This window comes from Necator americanus, chromosome V, assembly GCF_031761385.1.
Source record: "Necator americanus strain Aroian chromosome V, whole genome shotgun sequence".
NCBI classification, from domain to species: domain Eukaryota; kingdom Metazoa; phylum Nematoda; class Chromadorea; order Rhabditida; family Ancylostomatidae; genus Necator; species Necator americanus.
The window spans coordinates 34,232,434-34,253,469 of record NC_087375.1 but is presented as its reverse complement, the minus strand read 5'-3'; the positions used below and the strand labels follow the sequence as shown (position 1 = coordinate 34,253,469).

The window sequence follows — 21,036 nt, the reverse complement described above, 5'->3', positions numbered from 1 at the left end:
CTAATGAAATACATGAAATAATGACTTTTGCGTAAGCCGTTGGCACTGTATCAGAAAATGCTCAGAAAACTTTATATCTCTCTTTTTTTTCCTTCCTTTTCTTTAATTTTTGTTTGCTATGCATATGTTATTTTATGTTATGTTTTCTGGGCATCGATACAATGGCAGCGCGTTACGCAAAAGTAAGTATTACATATCTTTAATTAGACATAAAGTAAACATTTTTGTAAATTCAGATGTTCTAAATGATATCTCGAATTATAGAGTTTATGAGGTTCACCTCTCAGAAAACTCTCATATGCCCTCAAGTTTCTAATGAAAAAGATGAAAATGTCTGTGTAAGATGGCATGCAAAACATCAGCATTTGTTGAAGGTACCAAATCACGAAATTCATGATAATGGGATATATCCACGATTTGATAGGTCAGCCATGATAACAACATTGTTAGGCACCTAACAACGCGCCACAAGTGGTACGGCAGCCATACGCAGCGTCTGCGAGTGATTGGAAGAGACAACGTGTGATGATTGTCCACTAGCTCGCGCCAGCTCTGTTGTAATTTCTCACTTACCCTCCCTTGATGCCTCGTCCAATGTCGTAAATTGTGTTCTGTTGTTTGTGATGTTCTCGTTGCGGAAGGCAACATGGTACAGTGGAATCGCGCAAGTAATAGAATGTTGATGTAACACAGTTGGTTACATCCCATTACCCAAATTCATGAAAGGCATCACAGAGGAAAGCAATTTGAATACTATGCTGTACGACCAGGTACGTAATTGTAATCGACAATTTCCCCGAGCCATTGTGGTTCCCGACCGCCAGCAGATGGCACTCGGTGAATTTCCTCATAGATATCGCAGCTCAAGTAGAATTAAGACGTTGGCTGATGTCTATTTCCTTAGTATGGCGTACATTAATAGGCATAATGTTGGTGTTGATGTTTGTTATTACACCCGCTCGTTCTTTAGTGAAAACAATTTCGAAAAATGATCTCGGTGATGCAGTAGTCGTTTTCAGTAGTGATGTCGAGCGGTCGTATTATTTGCTGTGAGTCGTTATCGAATCTTTACGCTGACGTTTTGATGCCTTTATTTCAGTTTACGTTCTCGTTCTATACGTTCTTACTGGTGCATCTGGTTTAAAGTGCTACATTGGAAAATTTAATAAAGAGCTACAAACGGTACTTGATTACGCACTTAACGTTGTGTAAAGCACACCGATCGTTTTGTCTATTGAATGTCGGTACCTATGTTTGTAAGACCGTGATCAGCCAGACATGACTGCCTTCTGAAATGACAACCATTTCTTTTCAGCTCTTTTGTTAGCGTGTTCTGCGGAAACACTACGCTATATCTATCAGATGTCCCCTTGGCGCACGTTTGGACTCGTATGCGGTTTTACTCACTGCACAGTGCAGTTCTCTCACAACGGTTCTCAGTAGATGATGGGATGTGAGAATCATGGGGCTGTGTTAGACAAAGTAGCGAGTGAGAAACCATAGGGGATTCAATTTGTGATTGTATTCGCATATGCTGGGAAGGTATACAAATATTGAACCGATATCTTCTTGAAACCATGATATTGTCGAGCGATTTCACGTTCTCTTGTTTTGACTACGGCGTTCTGCTTGACTTTTATTTGTGGCCTTTAACATTAAGAACTACGTTACTTACGCTTAAGAATGGCCTAAAGATTTTGATGCTATAATATATGGTAGTATCAATCGGATTCATGGTGTCTTTTTTTGACAAGGACATTTGGTTGAAGTTTATTTTCAGCCTGACGTTTCGACTCGACTACCTGTTTTTTTAAACGAAAACCCGAAACTAGTTTGAGGTTTTTGATGTTTTGCACATCCCATGAGTCTCCTCTACTCTTGCCCGGTCTCGACAATGGCACAAAAGGTGCTAACGGAAACCGCAATGCAATGGTATGCTCAAAGGTTGATATCGTGCACTTCATTTCTAGACTCATTACCATCACGATTCCCAGTCTTGTGCCTACCTAATGATGTGATAGAACGCGCACTCTACAAGTGAAATGATCTTTAATACACATGCTCCTTTTCATCCTTCTAGTTTCTCTAAAGTGAGTGGCGCTACACGCAGGGGACCCAATTTGCTAGATTACTCCAATCACACAGTGTCTAATGTTACGCATGAATCTCCAGTTTTGCACATGTTATTTACAAACGAAGCAACATTCCGACGCACTTTGCCTGTTTTATAGACTGGTATGAAACAGCTGTCGTTTAATGCAGCAGTTCAGGAGGTTCACCAATACTTTACCAATACAGCATCATCTTGCAAAGGTGCTCGGAAAGGAGTTTGGTATATCGCAGCGTTTAGGTACTCTGAGATGGAGAAGATGCACAGTAGAATTCTGTCTTCTGAGCCTCTCACTGTTTTATTCGCATTTCGAGATAAAGTGTTAGACTTAGATCTCTCGTGACCGTTCGTACTTGGTATGCTCATGGGTATTTTTGTGATTCGTTGACTTTTTTGCTTGGAATCAATAAAGTGGCAGAGAAATGAGAAACATGATAAGCACGAGTTCGAAATTATGTGTATGATATTCACTCATGAGAGACAAACATCTGCTTAAAGGCATTAGAGGCTATCCTCATCTTTTCCTGTGTATGTCGTTATATCCGAGCCCATCCTGTTCGATCTTGATCTTGACCTCGCATAGCACCTATGCATTCTCCGCTATTCCATTAACGGCAGACCCAGTTTGAGTTTGGCAGCATCCTTGGGACAACTTGGACAAGACCACCTCATAATCTGGCCAAAGAAGCAAAAAGGTTTTTTAAGACTTCTTCAGAAGAACGGAAAAGATGCTGGTGTCTTTCCCCAGTACAACATATCCACTCCAGAGTAAAATTATTCATTATAACACATCATCGACTAAAGGTAGCGTTACAGTCGTCTAAACAGCGCTCTCTCCAGGCAGTCAAGCTTCTGCGTCATCGTCGTTGGTGCTGCTCAAGTTTCCGATCCCTACACTATGATAGGGTGAAATGCGAATAGGTAGACTTCTAGCTTGACTTTCATGGCAATGGAGGTCAACCACAAGCATTTGGTTAATGAGTTGAATGCCGTGCGAAAGCGAGTGCGAATGCGAATGCCTGGAGGTAAATTCGATTCGAGGTGAACAACATGTTGTAACTTCGCGCTGCTTGAGGCGAATATTACCACATAGTCGACGTACTCAAGATCCACCAAGAGGCCTGTAGACAGTGGGACACTGCTCAACTATTCTTCGCATTATGTCTTCGATGGCAATGTTGAATAATAATAAATAGAAATAGAAAGTAGAATAATAATAATAGAAAGAATAGAAATGGAAATAATAGAAATATTAATAATAATAGAAAGAAGGAAAGAAATAGTAATAGAAAGTAGGTGTCCTCCGGTTTCGCTGTTCCTTTTGTATCAGAATGGTTGCTTATCGCACTGATGGTATTCCTCTTGAAAGTAGATGCAAAGATGAGGTTCGTCTACTTGCAAAGGTTCCCCAGACAAACTCCACTGTCCGATGTTTGCTCCGTGGAGTAGAATAATTTTTCAAGCGGGTAAGATTGTTGTTCAAGTCCGATCTTTGTATCAGTTCCGACAATTACCGCCTGCTGGTTTGGTATCTTGGATATTACGTATTGAGTTCATCGTTAAGTGCATCTTTGCCGTACTTCTGGGTGGTTTTCGAGCGTCAGCGCTTACAACCCAGAGTTTAAGCCCTTTGGAAACGTGTGGAGGCGATTTTTGACGACGTTGCTACATAATTCTCCGAGTTCAAGTCGTTCTTCACAGCCAGTGCGTAGCTTTCAACTCTCCTTTCATCACTATTCATCACTAAATGGTTTATGTATGTATATATGGATGTATCTATGGCTGAAGATTTCATAGTTTTCTTTGTAAACGCGTCAGTTCTACATTTGCAGAACATTCAAACATCACCTTCAAGCAATCCATCGATACCAATGTAATACAGACATGAATTGGAATCATTATTCAAAGTATAGATTTCAATCTTGTTTCCCCCACACTGATCATATGTTGTTTCACATAAAATGAAGTGAACGACATCATCGTACTGAAAAAGATAGCGTTTCACATCAGATCATGTAAACAGTTGTCTACTACATAAGGAGCAGTTAGCATTCGTGTTTCCACTTTCTGAAGAACGGAGGAGTCGTAGATGAAAATGAACAAAGAAAGTGGATACGACTATGAAACGTTCGCAAGATCCCATTTAACTTTGCAACATGCACACGATTTTACTGCGCCATACTTCTACACCACGACACAGTAATTCGACGTCGATGGACCCGTCGCCATCCCCCCTATAGCTATCTGGCGTCGGCGCACCAACTGGAAGCCGGTGGACTCGCCGCAACATCTTCCGTAAGTATCTGGCGCACGCGCACCAATCTGACGCCGGTGAACCCGTCGCACCCTCTTTTTATAGTCGTCGACATGCCTTCAACGGAAAGCGAAAACACGCATGCAAACGGCTACTCAAATAGTAGCCAAAAATGTACATGATCTGACGTGGAACGTTATTCATGTAATTTAATTAATTCATTTCTATCAAGAATTTGGGAGTGACATGCTGCCTTCCTGAAAGCCACCCTAAAATTGTTCTTCTTTATCGTTGTATCTTAGATGTTGTAATTATATATATTGTATATATATATATATATATATATATATATATATATATACCAGCCTGAATGTCCGGCTAAAGCCGTACTTCAGACTTTCGGTGATTTTAGCTTCGCTCCCCTTCACTGATCAATGAAAGTTAATAGTAGTGGTGTTTTCTGTAAAATTAGATTTGTGTTTTTTTAACAACGCTTTCCTTCTCTTCTTTATATTATAAATTAAGGCGAAAGGTTACGAAGTTTTCCTTCTAAACGCGTCAATTCTACATTTGGAGAATATTCGACCATCAGCTACAAACACTCCTTCGATGCCAGAATAATATAGATACAATTTGAAAGCATCACTCGAAGTATGGGTGTTCCTCCTGTTTTCCCCCAATAGTTATCACAGAATGATGTTTTAACATAAAATAACGTGAAAGACATCATCCTACTGATAAAGATAACGTTCCACGTCAAATCACATAAACATTTTGCTACAATTTAAGCAGCCAGTTTCTGGAAGGAAATAGTCACACGGGAGTAGTCATAAAGGTGAAGAGCAAGGCGCCAAGTGGTTACGGCGATGAAACGGCTGCAACCATTTACCTTTTGCGTCATGCACACTAATTTATTGCGCTCCAATGACCGGGTCCACCGACGCCGGTGGATCCGTCACATATTATAGCAATCTGGCGCCGTTGGACCCGTCACACCCCTTCTATGGGTATCTGCCGCCGGTGGATCCGTCGCTCCCTTTCTACAGGTACCTGGCGCCGGTGGACCCGTCGCACCTCATATTATGGCTATCTGGCGCCGGTGGACCCGTCGCACTCCTTCTATGGGTATCTGGCGCCGGTGGACCCGTCGCACCCTTTATATGGGTATCTGGCGCCGGTGGACCCGTCGCACCCCCTTCCATAGGTATCTGCCGCCGGTGGATACGTCGCTCCCCTTCTACAGGTATCTGGCGCCGGTGGACCCGTCGCACTCCTTCTTTGGGTATCTGGCGCCGGCGCGTCAATCCGACACCGCAGGACCCGTCGCAACCCATTTTATAGCTATATGACCATATCGCCCCAATCCGACGCCGGGTGGACCCGTCGCACCCCCTTTTTCGAATTTCGTGACACACAGACAAACACACACACACACACACACACACACACACACACACACACATACACACACACGAGGACTAAGCTCGTTATTATATATCATGATGATATATATATATATATATATATATATATATATATGCGTATATTGTATACTTCATTGTTGAAATGTAATGCTAAAGAACAGGCATGTCGTCGTCTTCTACCAAATCGAATTTGGAGAAAACTGAGGGTGGGTCGAGGGCGATCTGTAACATTATCCGGTCTAACGCCAAATCTACTTTACGTGCGAAGTACGATAGACTTTCGAGTACTCATCGCGACCTTGTTTGTGAGAGCAATATATCCACAGACCACCGACTATCAACACGCTCTGATCAAAATACGAACACTGATCGAACTTCCAGAGTCACAGTAATTCGTGATACTCATGTTTCCAATAATGCTATGGACTTCTTAAGCCTGGGACCCTCATTTTCGATAGCTCAGAATGTCAATGGGGCGGTCTTCCGTAATGTTGTAGGAGGCCTTCAAATACTTATTGACCAACTTAGGATCAAGGCCAAACATGAAAACACACCACAATCCACGTTTGTAAGCAGGAAGCTATTTCAATCTGTCCCGTTTTCTCGTACTTTTTATAAAGAACTTGAACCAGTTCGTGAAGCCGATGTAAAGTTTAGAATTGTATCAGCGGGAGTGTTAGCCGCTTTCACACAACACCGAAATCAGCGGCGTAGAAACTTAACAAGGCATCAATGGCAAGGGTTCCAGAAGTTCGGGAACGAATATCTTATGGGACACTGCGTATCTTGGTGAGCGACAAGGGAGGAGAGTTGGTAGTTATGCCACAAACACTAGATCGGGAAATAACGGGACGGCATTTAATGGATAATAGTATTTATCGCCAAGTTACAGAAAAAGAGTTTACTGCACAATATAAACGTCTGAACCATGTTTGGATGAGCGTCGGTAAGGCTGCTGGGGTTGACGAAAGATTCCCGAGCAGGTTAAAAATAGAAACACCGAACTACCATGTTTTTACAGCCTCATTAAAACGCATAAGCTTTCAAGTAACGACCTACGCTCAATGTCTCAGCGGAGACATAAAATAAGGCCAATAATAAATTGTGTAGGAGTACCAACAGACCGTATCTCTTGGTTTTTAAATAGAATTGTGAGTCAACGACTGCCAAAAGTTTCTTCTCATCTATCAAGTAGTTCACAAATCCTTGAAAGTCTTAAAAAAATGTCACATTCGAACAAAATTGTGTCATGGAGTCATTTAACGTGACGTCTTTGTACACAAACGTTCAAAAGAAACAGGCGTTACAAGCGTTATCTGAAATGCTAGATAGACACGGCTGTAGTATAAAAACTTTTGGTCTAAACAAGCAATGCACAATGATCCTGATCAACGAATGCCTCCAGTGCAATATTTTTAAATGGTCAGGAAAATATTTCTCTCAAATAAGAAGACTTGCTATGGGCCAAAGGCTTGCTCCAGTTCTTGCCGTTTGCTTCAGGAGCAGAATAGAACAACCAGTGATAGAACGTCTTCCACAGATGTACTGCCGTTATATCGATGGTTGCTTCATTATAACATCAACGCAATCCGAAATGGATGAATGGTTTAGAATTTTGAATGAACGATCGCAGTACATAAAACTCACTCGAGAACAACCAAAAGATGGTTGGCTGCCTTATTTGAATGCTCAAACAAAACCAAACAATGACATTGCAAGTGTAAAATGGTATCGCAAGGAAAGCTTGAAAAACGTAGTGATGAACGCAAAGTCAGCCCATCCTAATGGCATGAAAAAGGCAGTTATCCGAAATATGGGCAAGACAGCAACAGCAATGTGCACAGGGGATAGAGAACGGGAGGAATCACTAAAACTAGCCAGAAGTATAGCTAGTTCAAACGGTTACACGAGATCGAAATCTAACACCCAATCTCGAACTGCGAACAAGACAGTGAGGATCCCACGCGAAATTAGAATTTCTTTGTGCATCCCCTTCGCCTCTGACTCCCTAACTGCTGCTATGCACCGGACTCTTTTGCGAGCACAGCTGCAAGATGATGTTGTGTTGGTGAACATCCCGAGCGACAGCATCAAACGACAGTTAGTTCGCAATAGATTCTACGATAGGCAATGCGTGTCAGAATGTAGCGTGGTTTGTCCATTCGGTAGGCCGGTGATTGCACGAACATCGGAGTTATTTACCAAATAGAATGCCTAACGTGGAAGGCCATTTATATTGGAGAAACTGGAAGGATATCAAGGAACATTTGGCCGGTAAAAGGCGAGGAAGTTCGATGACACCGTTAGGGCGCCAAAGAAATGGTAAGCATGATGGAAATGAGTTTGAAGTGAAATGTACGATATTAGCCCACGAAAAAGAAATATCTGCTAGGAAGGCATTGGAAGCATTCTGGATTTCAGTCAAGAATCCGTCCATGAATAACAAAAATGAGTGCTTATCAACTACCAATGACTTCTTGCCGTTCGTAACACTCTGTGAGATATAAGATTGTCCCACATGCAGTTCCTTAACGTTATCCACACACCAGTACTTGAGGATACTGCACAGTGCGTAGATCTAATTCGCCTTGGTGACAATCTTAAAGAACGCGATGGTTTACCAACCCCGCTAGTCGGTGGAACTGGTCAGTTGTTTTCCTTTTGAAGGTCTTGTGTGGTGTACTTGGAAAAATATTGAGGCTTGGCGAGGAGAGAGGAGTTGGGATATGCATGGTATCAAAGACCTCGAACCATTTTCAGGCCTTTGGAAAAGACGAGTTTGTCGAAACGTCAGGCCAATAAAAAAGTTTCACCTAAACCTCGTTGGCATAACAAGAAAACATAAGTGGAACGCTATCTTTATCAGTACGACGATGTCGTTCAAGTCATTTTATGTTAAAACATCATTCTGTATAAATGTTGGGAATAATTGAAAAAAAAAACCCAAACTTCGAGTAATGCTTTTAAATTGTTTCTGTATTATATTGGTATCGACGGAGTGTTTTAAGCTGAAGTTTGAATATTCTCTAAATGTAGAAGTGATGCATGGAATACATGAAACCTTAGACCATAGGCAAAATTTTACCAAAACTTAGTTGTCGAAATAAGGAAAGATAAGCAAAAAGCCTTTCACACCACCCATACTGATTCCCAACTTCAAGGAGGTTGGATTGATGGTCTACCCATTGCGTTGCAGTAATCGACAATCCAATTTGATGCATGTTGTTAATTCGCATTTTGGATTTCAATTACGCTAAGTGTATAGGATGTTCAGGCTGAATTACGACTATTTCTGCTTTACTAACTTACGCACAGTATATAGCACTTGTTTTTTGCCCATTTGATTACGGCTCGACTTTAGCAACTCACTCTCTGTGTCTCCGCTACACATCTATCTGGCTTACCTTGATCGTGCAGTTGGATCCTTGAACAAAACGTGAATCTCTGATCAAAAGACAGAAGTATTCATTCTATGATAGAAAAGTCTCACGACAACATTTCGAAAGAATCCGACGTGAATTCTTGGAACAATAGTCGCAAATCTATTTTCAAGAAGCGGTAGAGCTTCTACACATCAGTGGGTTTCAAAGAGGTGCAAAGAGTTTAGGGATCTTCACAAACATCCACCTCAACCGTACCAACCATATATGAGCGATGAAATGAGCAGTGACTGCAATGACAACGGGGTGCATTCGCCATAAATTTCGTACAGCACTTGCATTTCCGCACCCAAGACCCTTTTTTCAGAACTGGACTATATTTTTACATTATGTTTACATTTCACCAATCTGCATTTCTTTCAATATATTCACTTCTACTCTAGATTGATACACAAAAGTTATGTGCAGTTTACATTGCTCTGGACTGCCTTAACGAACCAGAAGGGTACTTCGACGTCGGTTATGCTGATGTGAGTTTGTTCAATGAACTCAAACTGTACACGACAGATCGCTCAAGTTTAATGGTGGAAGAAAGTTAAGAGAAGCAATGCACAGCTTAGAGCACATTATCCCTGACCCATTCTTACCTACCTTTGACTCCAGAAATAGTGTGGAAAATTTATTATTGAGAGTAACTGTCGTTCAAAAAAACCAGTCCAGGCATGGGTAGAATAAATGTCAATAAATGCCAAAGGCAGCGCTCGCAGGAATTTCCAATGCTGTTATATTTCTAGGTAACAATGTTCTCCGAAAGTCAAAGCTAGAAATTAAAACACCACTTTCAGCTTTATGAATCGAAGGTCGTGGAAGCGAACCTTCCTGAGTAATAAAATCCAGTATTCGGGGTCTCATTTCGTTAATCTCATTAGCTTAAAGAGTTACTTTCTTTGATAAAGAGGACCTGTCTATATCCATCATCGGGCTGAAAGAGGAACCAGCGACAAAAGAAGAGTTAGCAAAGTTTTTCTTTTTGTCAATTCGTTTACTAAAACTCGACGCTCATACTGAATGCTACTGATAATAAGATGATGAGGTTGCTCCCAGCATTGACTGCCATTCTCGCTTATCCTTACAGGATACGAGAAAGAGTAGGTAGAAAGTTTCTAGAAGGACTCTGAGAATTTCAACGGAGAACAGCCATACCTTCGCGACTTCTTCAATTTCACTGGTGGTGACCTCTGCGCAGAATTTGGTGAGAGAAAGAGGGATGAACAACTTCACCTCGGGTTCAATTTTTTTGCGGTGGCAAGAGCTGGAAAGGGGTTCCTGATTCTATCAAGACGACTAAAATTCTCGATGGAAACTTGACGACCATGACTGCACGAGTTGCGGGGAAAACATAGTTTTTGATACCGCGAAGGATGATCTCCTTGATAAAACTCTGACGCGTAAGCGTTAAGCCGCATGAATCGCATGTAACTATAGACCTGCTACAACTGTAACTAGTTTGCGCTCGCAAGAGCTTCGCAGGAGCGCAAGACAGGAACTGAAGTAGATAAGAGTGAGAGTAGTAGGCGAGGATGAGGAATGCTGAGGTCAGCTCCTATATCTCTCGGAACTTCGTCAATTATAAGACGATAATGACTGCTCCGTGGAGCATTGTGGAAAACATCACTGCTCCAGGAATGAATGGAGCGGATTATCAGGACTCTACTTACATCTGTTCAACACCCGCATCCACTTGTCTCCAACCATCTGATCATCTCGTCGTCTGCCCATTGAGTGGCGGGATTTCTTCACAACGTGCTCTGATAACAAAATCGCTGCTCGGTAAAGCTAGAGATACTGGGAAACCATCTCTCGTTATCGAGCCAATGGAAGTATCACTAGGTCCCGATGAGGCAAAAGAAGAACGGGATCAGAAACAATGAATCTCGCACTTCATATAACACTAATCAACTTCAAAAATTTCTCCACTGCCTAACGAAGCAGAAGAAACTGAGTATAATGCAGAAGATTTGAGACAAGGTTGAACGCACCATTCACAGAGCTTTTTCTGGTTCGGCTCTCTCTACTTTTAGGCACCTATCAATGCGTATTTCAGAATTATCACAGTAAGAACGTGCAGCTTTCCACACTAATCCAGTAGGTGGGGTGGTCACGTAACCGAAAGTCTCCAGAATTATAAATTTGTCATAATTATCAAGACAACGATATTGCATACTCCCAAAAGCACCTTCGACAAAATTTCCCAACTTTTGGAGCACCCAAAGGAGCGTGATCAGAATGGGCGGATAAAGACGTGGGAAGTCAATACCACCCATTTTTATGCAAATTATAGAGAAAATAACAAGTACAGTACAATACAGTAGGCACACTGCTATCTCTTTAAAATTGTCTTATTAACAACTGACAGCATCACCTTTCAGATAAGAACTTCACTCTGCGTTAAAACATTATTTCATTATGTTTGTTATTGCGACACTGATTACTGCAACATGGATTTTCCGACATTGCAGGTAAGTATGATATTTAATCGACTGATACTCGATCAGATAGAAAGATGTTTGCTGGAAGAGTGGTTCATTGAGGTGAGGGTGCTTTTGCTGAGTACAAGAGCACTTCAAAAAGGAAAAATTGCATATATTAACCCAGTTCTGCAATTACATCAGATTTCCGATTTTTCCCCTTTTTTCAATTGTGTTCCATGTCTTTTATTAAGTCGCCTTAAATGACTGTTAATTTTCCTGCAATATTTCATAGCAAATAATGATGCGTTAATAGGAACTTTGGAAGAAATCTCCTGATAACGACAAGAAAAGTGATTTCTCCAAGTGCATCATGAAGGTATCTAGAGGTATGAAACAAATTGATTCCTCTTACGAGAGAAAGTCTGGACCCAAGTGACCTGTTTTTCTGCAAATTTACCTTAGTGCAACTATACTGTACCTTCTACTTGTTACAAGTACAGTAAGTACTGAAATGCAAGTGCTGTAAATAAACTAATATAAAGCAGTCATTTCAAATGTTCAAATGTTCTCAACTACAGTTGCAGATGTTTTCTGCTCGCCACTTCAACTTCTTATATCATTCCAGCGGAATATGGACACAGTTCGTAACTTAAAGGCGTCACCTCATGAATCTGAGGTGGTACGGATTTCAGATGGAGTATTCGTATACGGGATCGTAGATTACGGAGAGTAGAGTGATTCCGTCCATTTCTTCCTAATTGCCGTAAAAAATGACCTGGAAGATGCGGCGCGCGCAGAGGGCTGGCGCGCTCCAATCGAACTTCTTGTGGAAAATAATGCGCCGGAACGCTCGAAGCCGTATCTTCCGGGCCGTTTTTTACGGCAATTAGGAAGAAATGGACGGTCCCGTATACGAAAACTTCACCTGAAATCCGTTCCACCTCAGATTCGTGGGGTGATGCCCTTCAAGGCATTTAGTGGTGGGGAACACACAGCGAGAGCGTAGGATTCGGGTAGTAGATAACCCGTGACCACGGTTCCCCTCACCTCTCCATAATCGTAGTAAGAAAACAGCGTGGAAGGCAAGGATTTTTTTTTATTGAAAAAGACGATATCTTTCCTCGAGAAACAATTCTGCACTCATCGATTCCACCAACGAGCAGTCGAAGAACAATGATGCGTTTCTATCAGCATATTCATGTGAAAGCAATGGCTAAGCAGCTGAGGGATAGGAGGATGTAAAAGGAGACGCGCTCTAACGTAACTCGTAGGAACTTCAGCAGTATTCACGCCGTTTTTTCTTACAGTAATTACTTAAGGATGAGGCGGACCACGGTTCTGGTTCCGCAATCAACTGTTCAAATTCTGCGCTTTCATTGTTGGTTCTGGACCGCTCCAAAATCGTGATACTCGGTCTTTGAACATACTAGACAAGACTTTAATATCAGGGTAGCTCGAACTTATTGTATCTAAGGTTAAATCTGAATGCTTATTTTCATATGATGGACGGGTGAAAGACCGGTTACCACACACTTGGGTAGTGATCGTTACAGCTTGAGCAATCTAATAACAGTTCTCCATGGAAAACTTTATGATCTTTTGTACCATCTTTTATGGCCTAAGTGGAACAACTAGGAACACATCAAGCTACCAATTAATAATTGAAGTACCTGAAATAAAATATATTTCTTCAACAACAAGTTTCTCTAGCAGTTTTGAACCAGTGAGCTTAAGGTTGTAATATTCTCTGACATCTAGCAAAGGCTAGTTTTTTTGAAGGAACTAGTCATGAAAACCCTAACTTTCCTCATACAAAGGTTAAATTACCATGTCATGTCATACTTGTTGATGTTATGTGAATACTTCAAGAAAGAAAATTCGCGCTTGAGACTCGATCTACCATCGCCACTGAATCTATTGTAACTACGACTACAGAAAGCAATACTACGGAAAAAGGTAAGCTTTACTTGAGGCATCAGATTCTCACTACTTCTCATTTGTTACCTCTTTCTCCTAAAGCAAAAAATAATTATTATGCATGGCTGACTGGACGGACCAGAAAATTTATTGGTTACGATGCGACATTGAGTTGTCAACGTCAAGTTCATTCTATACGCCCTCTCCTTCTTTTTTTTTCTCTCTTTCTCTTCTCACCTACGCATTGAATTTGGCAGATCATTATACTCATTTGCGGCTGGAACAACAAACAACTAGTTTCAGAACACACAACTTACACAACAACATCTCACCAGCCGGGTACAATCGAAGAAACTACGGAAGAGCCAGGTACTTTAAATGCGACGTGTTTATGAAAAAAAAAACAAAAACAATTTTTTGTACCCGTCCGCATTCTGGGAGAGTAGAAATGTCATTTAGCTGTAAAAAATTCATATATCCAAATTCCTTTTGAAAGCTTTCTCAGAATCTGCTTCTCCCAATTTATGGCGACCTCGAACTTTAATTGATTTGTTATTTTGTCCTGGAATTTCCACCTACAATTGCAAAACCCTTGCTTCAAGCATGGAAACTAAACAACTCTCGTCACAATTTGACTGGTGTTTGCTATAATGATAGCACACTCTGCATTTCGAGCCAGAATAATATCGAGAAATATTGAGGCAAGATTTGAACGCCTCAGTATCCCAATTTTGGGTATAGAATTAGATCGGAACGCTCTGCTCGGTATGAGACTAGACGACCATCCAAAGAATAGTTACCGCAAGTTTGGATAGTCAATGGTAGCATGCATAACTTTGAGCAAGCACATTTCTTTATTTAGGACATGTGGGACACCATAATATACTCAAACTTTGGATTCAGATTGGCTAATCACATATAGCGCAGTCTGTAAGAGACCCGTTGTGGCTACTTGGTCGATGGTTCGAGACCGCCCTTACGCCAATCATTCCCTTCATCCCTCCGGGGTCGATAAATTAATACCTGGGCTTACCCCACAAGCCACTTGTATTGGTAAACACCAGAAACGTAAACGATTACGAATTGTAGAAGACGCGTCGATGTATCCCAAGTTAATTTGAACGTCGGAAACTTTACCATTTATTTTTTTTTTGTACAGGAGCTTTGAAAGGAAGCGAACAAGAGAAGAACGGGGACAAAGGAGGAAAGGAAAGCGGTGATATAGACATGGACTTGTAAGCTCCTTATTGCCTTCCATATAATTTTACCGCGCGCTGCCGAAATCTGCACTGAAATAGCAGAAAGCAATTTTATTTTTAAATGTTCTTTCTTTTCTAGACGAATGTTGTTCTTTGCCTTATTTTTTGCCACTTTCTGCCAACTCTGAAAGCGTCAATGAAAAGCGCGAATTATTCGAATACCTCTCCTAATTTTGGTAACTCTGCAACTGTAAAAAAGCATAGAAGTTAGGTGCGATATTTGAAACACTCTGGTATATACGATCCATTAATTGAGTTCCAGTCCTGTTGTGCGTGTGGGAGAACTTCTCGTAATTGTTAAATTTCTTAGCCGACAATAATAGTAGTATGAGCTATATACAAACGGAAGAATAAGCCGTTGGTGTGTTTTTGCGTTAATTTGTGTGTAGCAAAATTCAAAGAAAGCAGTGAGACAGGACCTTCGGCCTCGAGTTGGTGCAACGGCGTCAGATAGAGCAGAATAGATTTAAACGAGTACGACGGCGTCGAGGTGGTGCGCCAGAACGCGCGGAGGAGAATTCCACAGCGTGAGATTGGTGCGACGGCTCAAAAATTGGGAATAACTCAGTTTTTAATGCAACAGTCCTTTTGTCTCATCAGAATGTTAGCACCTCTTACTTAAAATTTGACACGCGCATGTTCATGGTTGCTTAAAGGCATCACTCCACGAATCTGAGGTGGAGTATTCGTATACTGCATAGTAGATTATGGAGAGGAGAGTGATTTCGTCGATTTCTTCCTAATTGCCGTAAAAAGCCCGGAAGATGCTTCGGGTGCACAAGACTGGCGCGCTCCAATCGAACTCCTGGTGGAAAGTAGCGCGCCGGAAAGACCGAAGCCGTAATGTCCGGACCGTTTTTTACGGCAGTTAGGAAGAAATGGAAGAGACTAATCTTGTTGCAAAAATTCACAAAAGATGCAGCTATTTCTAGTCATTATTGAAAGGGGAAGAGAAGGGAGAACTGCAAGATGTGCGAAGTCCGGCTCTAGCCGGACGTTCAGATTGTTTTGGAATAAAGTGCTTGATCTCCGCCTAATTAATGGATTTGAGCCGGTTCAGTTCAAAATCTGCAGGACAGCAACTTGTTTTACACATCTTTCTTGATTGTGCAATTTTTACACACACATACATCTTCAGGTACTTGTGAACAATTCAAGAATCATTCGTTTTTCAGCATCATTTTCCTGATTCTTGTCATTGTTGCTGCAATTCTACTGATAGCCATCATTCCAACCTTGATCGGATGTATCATAATGAAATCAAAAAGAGACAAATCTAGAAGACAGGCAAGAGATGAACGTGCAAAAAGTCTCAGGTCCAACAAAAGTAGAAAAAGCGATAAAAGTGCGAAGACAACGAGCACCAAGAGCGCGAAAACGGGATCGAGCATGAAAAGCCATGGAAATAGCACAAGATCGGGGGACGATAGTGCGAAAAACAACAGAAGCAACATAACGACAAGGAGCAGCAGAAAGGAACAGTCGGGAAGATAAAAACAAATGACGCACAGAATGTTTATTTTAACAACTGCAAAATCAGAACCAAAGCTTTCCTGCAATTATCTGATTCCGAAGTACTGACCTATTCATCACTGAATAAAATAGCTTTGGTACTCATACTCGATTACTATTCTGGTTTTCATGAGTAACATCTCAAACAATGCTTTTTTACAAGAGGTTTCATTATGTTACACACAAAATCTACTTTCCAAATTTTCATCGCTCTGCAAAATTCGTTTCTTGTTTTTTTTTTCAACAAAATTTATAATATTTAGTGATTTTTTTGATAACACAAAGTTTAAACTTTCGAGAAATACGAATTCACTACACGACTGTGAACAGTATGGCTTCTATGAAGGAAGTAAAATCAGTTCCGTTCATTGATAATTTCTCTAATTTTTTATTGTTGCCCTTTTCCACAAAAATGTCGAGGTTATCGGGGAGCGAAATAGAGAAGAGTATGACATGAATAGGACATTCTTGGTATGAGCCAGGCCTAAAGTTCCGTTGTTCCAAAGACCAGAAGTAAGTTACTTCATTAACAGTGTCAACTCATACTATGGATAACTGAATCTTTTGCAAGTTCAGAAGTACACTGTAGAAATAGTTGCATCAAACTTTACCGAAACATTTCTATTTTTCTTTGCTACGGAAAGCTATATAAAGGAAGGCTATATAATCAAGCTGTATAAAGTGCTATGTAAATAAGTATAACCTATGTAAAGTGCTGAGAGAGCAACAAGATCCATCCAGAAAAGAAAGTAGCTCTGCAATCTAATCAATCAATCAATGTTGTTGAGCTGCTCTAATGCGCTAATGAAGTTCGTCGTTTACGTGGAACAAAAATTTCGCAAAAACTAGATAAAGTTGGGGTTCATCGCAATTTTACTGGTTGTTTCGCTAGCTCCGCTTCTTGCAACATTAGATAAAGTGAAGACAAACTAAAGTTTCCCACAGCAACTAAAATCGCAAAAATGACAGAAATAGCGAATGAACATTTTCGCTCTGTGGCCTGCAATCTCCATCCATCCGATAGTTCAAGTGCTGTGATTTATTCTACTACTTACTACTTAGTTATGATAGTTCGCTGAGTGTATGCAAAATCTACTTTCACAAATGGTTCGATATTGATGGGGAATGAGCAGAGAGTACAACAAAGAAACCGGAACAAATGCACGCAACTAGTCGTACTTCACAATCATGCTATACAATAACGGGCTTATTCTGTCACGGGTGTGAAATTTTGTGAAAAAGGGTCCCACGGCGTTAACTTGGTGCGCCCTGGTGCAGTAGTATCGCGCAGTAACCTCATGTGCGTGCCACGAAAGGCAGCTGCGACATTGGGACCGTTTCATTGTCGTTACCACTACCTATGTTTCACCTTTAGACTACTCCTGCGCATCTATTTCAGTATGTTTGCCTCAGGTTTATAACATCTCTTTTTCGAGAATTGAAAATGAGCATGGGAACGGCTGTTTAAAGGCTGATGTGACGTGGAACGTTATCTTTTTCACTATAATGATGTCATTCACGTCATTTTATGTTAAGACATCATTTTATGATAATTGTTGATGTTCTGGTTTTCATGAGTAACATCTCAAACAATGCTTTTTTACAAGAGGTTTTATTATGTTACACACAAAATCTACTTTCCAAATTTTTATCGCTCTGCAAAATTCGTTTCTTTTTTTTTCAACAAAATTTGTGATATTTAGTGTACTATTATTAGTGTATTCAGTATTATTATTATTATTATTATTATTATTATTATTATTATTATTATTGGTGTATTCAGTAGTATTAGTTTTTTATTGATCAGTGGAGGCGAAAGCAGCGAACAGCACAGAAAGTGTGAAGTCCGGCTTCACCCCGACTTTCAGACCGTTTGAGAAATAATTTGTTGCCTTTTCTATCCTGGAACTCAAAAATAGCTCGTATAAAGAAAAACTGTGTTTTAATGCTGTCGTGATTGTTCCGAACCCAAGTGATTTAATTTCGCTAGACCATTGAAGTGATGGGCTGGGTGGATTAAGCTGAGTTTTTCCGACACAACATTCTTTAAGTCTAATCGAATTGCTAATGCTAAGATCGGTCTTGTGATTGGAGAGGAAGTAATACTTAAAATTTTCAAACGTTTTTGGTCTTTACGCTCAAGAAAGAGGAGTCTTACGTTGGTCTTAAAGACGAATCACATTCTTACTCACGTTTACATGACCCGTATTTTTTAGTGACCGATCTCCTAGTTCAACGAGTCTTCCTCCATTGTTTTATCCGTGTTTTTTTCTTATTTTATTCAATTTTCTTCACCTTCCTCGTTCTTTTTTGTGCTTTCATCCCTCATCCCATGACTTGCGTGCACAGCAGAATCCTCACAAAATGCGTCAGCAGTCGCACCACTTTGACTGAAATCAGAAATTAGCTTATGGAAATGCTCTGTTTTATACAACTGACACTTCATCTTAATAATTTAGAAAAATAAGAATCAGTGGATTAAAAAGAATCAGGACGACACTTTTTGTAGAGTGGGGTGATCTTCAATAAATTTTTATAACAACTAAGCATTCATTCCCGTTCTGGATACAATTTTTGTTTTGATAAAAAAAAAGTAACAAATTATTCCTTGAACCAGCAGGTTTGGAGCTCTGCAGCAGAGTCTGGCTCAGACTTTGAGCAACAAACAGTATTAACTTGCACTGAAATGTTTTTTTTTCTTGTCTGCAGATTATTACAAGGATTCACAAGGTAAAAATCAAAATAAAAAGAAAGGGGAAATCTTGTTATTTCTCCTAATTTTTTTTTTACTTTTTTGCTTTTTTTGTGCATGGTTTGGTTGCCGTGCTTCTGAATACGTTGGACATAACCGTCGTGTCGGTCACTGACGTTTCTTTTGGGTGCATTTTGCAGACAGGATTTGCCTTATCATTTCTTTGAGCCGGTTTGTATGTTCCTTGAGATGTTGGTTCTAATAAATCTCTCTAAAATCTAAATGATTGAAAGGATTGAATAACATCATCGGTGAATTCTATGTGAAGGGCCCTAATAATTTATTTTCTTTTTGACTTCCTAAGCGAGTGTTCAGAATATAACATTTGAATAAACAATCGAGAGATGAATTAATCTCAACCGGGGTCAAACGTGCGTTGGGATTCTCTCAATAGGAGTGGTAAAAGGAGTAAGACAAGAGGCAGTGGAGGACGCTTCCTATCCAACTTCGTTTTCCATGACATCATACGAAGAACAATCGATCAGTGTTCTGCTAACATCGTCTTGGCACCGTCAAGATGCTCCCTGACTGATCTCGAGTATCCCGACAACCTATGGACTACGTCTACGCCCTAATAAATGCAAACAGATGTGGACCTCATCGAAACCTCGAGCGGGAATCAAGGTGGACGGACAACCGATAGAACCCATCGATGAGTTCTGTTACATGAGTTGTGTGCTGGAGGAATACTGCAGCTATAAGAAAGACACACTGCAAAGATGCACTAAGGCCATTTATGCACTTATCTCCTTTGTCGACCAAATCTCCAACGAAGTCAAGCTGCTAGTCTACCTATCCACGGTTCGCCTCATCATGATGTACGGATCGGAGACTTGGGCGGCACCAACTACCAACTGCGGTGATGAACAGGTTTAACTGCACGGAAAGAAAGCTGCTTAGATTAAACTACATGGCTACGTTTGGCCTAGAATATGCCACATTGAAGAGCTTTACGCGGAAATCGATGTGGTGTACCGGCGGTGCAACATCTTGCACCGCAATCGAAAGTGGCTCTTAAAATCGTCTTCGCTTCTTTTGTCATATGTTAAGGAGACCAGCAGATCGCCTCTTTCAACTAATTTGAGGAGTTTGTCGATTTCAAGCTAGAGGAGGCCATGTGGGCGAAAATGGAAATCTCTGACAAAGGTGGTGAAAGAGGACCTGAGGACATTCGATGTGGATAGGCAGTTGAAGCGAGACCTAAAGTTCCCAAAAATGTGGAATAGCGACGAATGTATTGATTCGTGCAAGATCGAGAAGGTTGAGCAGAGCTATGTTGAAGGACGGCACACCTTGGCGAAGATGCGCGTAATCGCGTCAGGGGATGACATCAACCCGCCGATTAAGTCAAGTAAGTCAAGTAATTCACGAATGGGTAGAGGTACCTAGGGCACCCAACAACATGCCACGAATGACAGGGCATACGCAGCGTAAGCGAGTGGTTGGAAGAGACAACTTGTGATGATTATCCACTCGCTCGCGCCAGCTCTGTTGTAATTTCTGACTTACCTTCCCTTGGGGTCCTGTTCAATGTCGTAACTTCTGTTCTGTTGTTGTTCCCGTTGCCAATGGAGATATGGAAGGCAACATGGTGTAGTGGAGTCGTGCAAGTAATAGAAGGTCGATGTAACACAGTTGGTTACATCCCATTACCCAAATTCATGAAACGCATCGAAAGTAATTTGAATACTATGCTGTACGACGAGGTACGTAATTGTAATTTACAATTTCCTCGAGCCATTATGGTGCCCGGCCGCCAGCAGATGGCACCCGGTGAACTTCCTCGTAGACATTGCAGCTCAAATAGAATTAAGACGCTGGCTGATGTCTATTTCCTTAGTATGGCGTACATTAATAGGCATGCATAATGTTAGTGTTGATGTTTGTTATTACACCCGCTCGTTCTTTAGTGAAATTCCAAAAATGATTTCGGCATTAGTTGGCAGTCGTTTGCAGT

At 40.9% G+C, this 21,036-nt stretch overlaps 2 protein-coding genes across 3 annotated transcripts; both read left to right on the top strand.

The window, feature by feature from the left end:
- Positions 1-1,024: 1,024 nt before the first annotated feature.
- Positions 1,025-16,309, top strand: RB195_016073 (uncharacterized protein; the record flags this gene model as incomplete). Its single annotated transcript, XM_064207068.1, has 9 exons — positions 1,025-1,049; positions 1,100-1,182; positions 9,612-9,698; positions 11,598-11,687; positions 11,953-12,025; positions 13,509-13,595; positions 13,860-13,925; positions 14,716-14,791; positions 15,991-16,309. 9 exons carry the CDS (start codon positions 1,025-1,027, stop codon positions 16,307-16,309), a joined length of 906 nt encoding a protein of 301 aa, XP_064062949.1.
- Positions 16,310-19,667: 3,358 nt separating this feature from the next.
- Positions 19,668-20,263, top strand: RB195_016072 (uncharacterized protein; the record flags this gene model as incomplete). Of its 2 annotated transcripts, XM_064207067.1 has the most annotated exons (2): positions 19,668-19,949; positions 20,165-20,263. In XM_064207067.1, 2 exons carry the CDS (start codon positions 19,668-19,670, stop codon positions 20,261-20,263), a joined length of 381 nt encoding a protein of 126 aa, XP_064062947.1. The 2 variants fall into 2 exon arrangements, with proteins under 2 accessions (XP_064062947.1, XP_064062948.1); XM_064207066.1 differs by lacking the exon at positions 20,165-20,263 and having other exon boundaries at positions 19,668-19,955.
- Between the last annotated feature and the right edge of the window lie 773 nt (positions 20,264-21,036).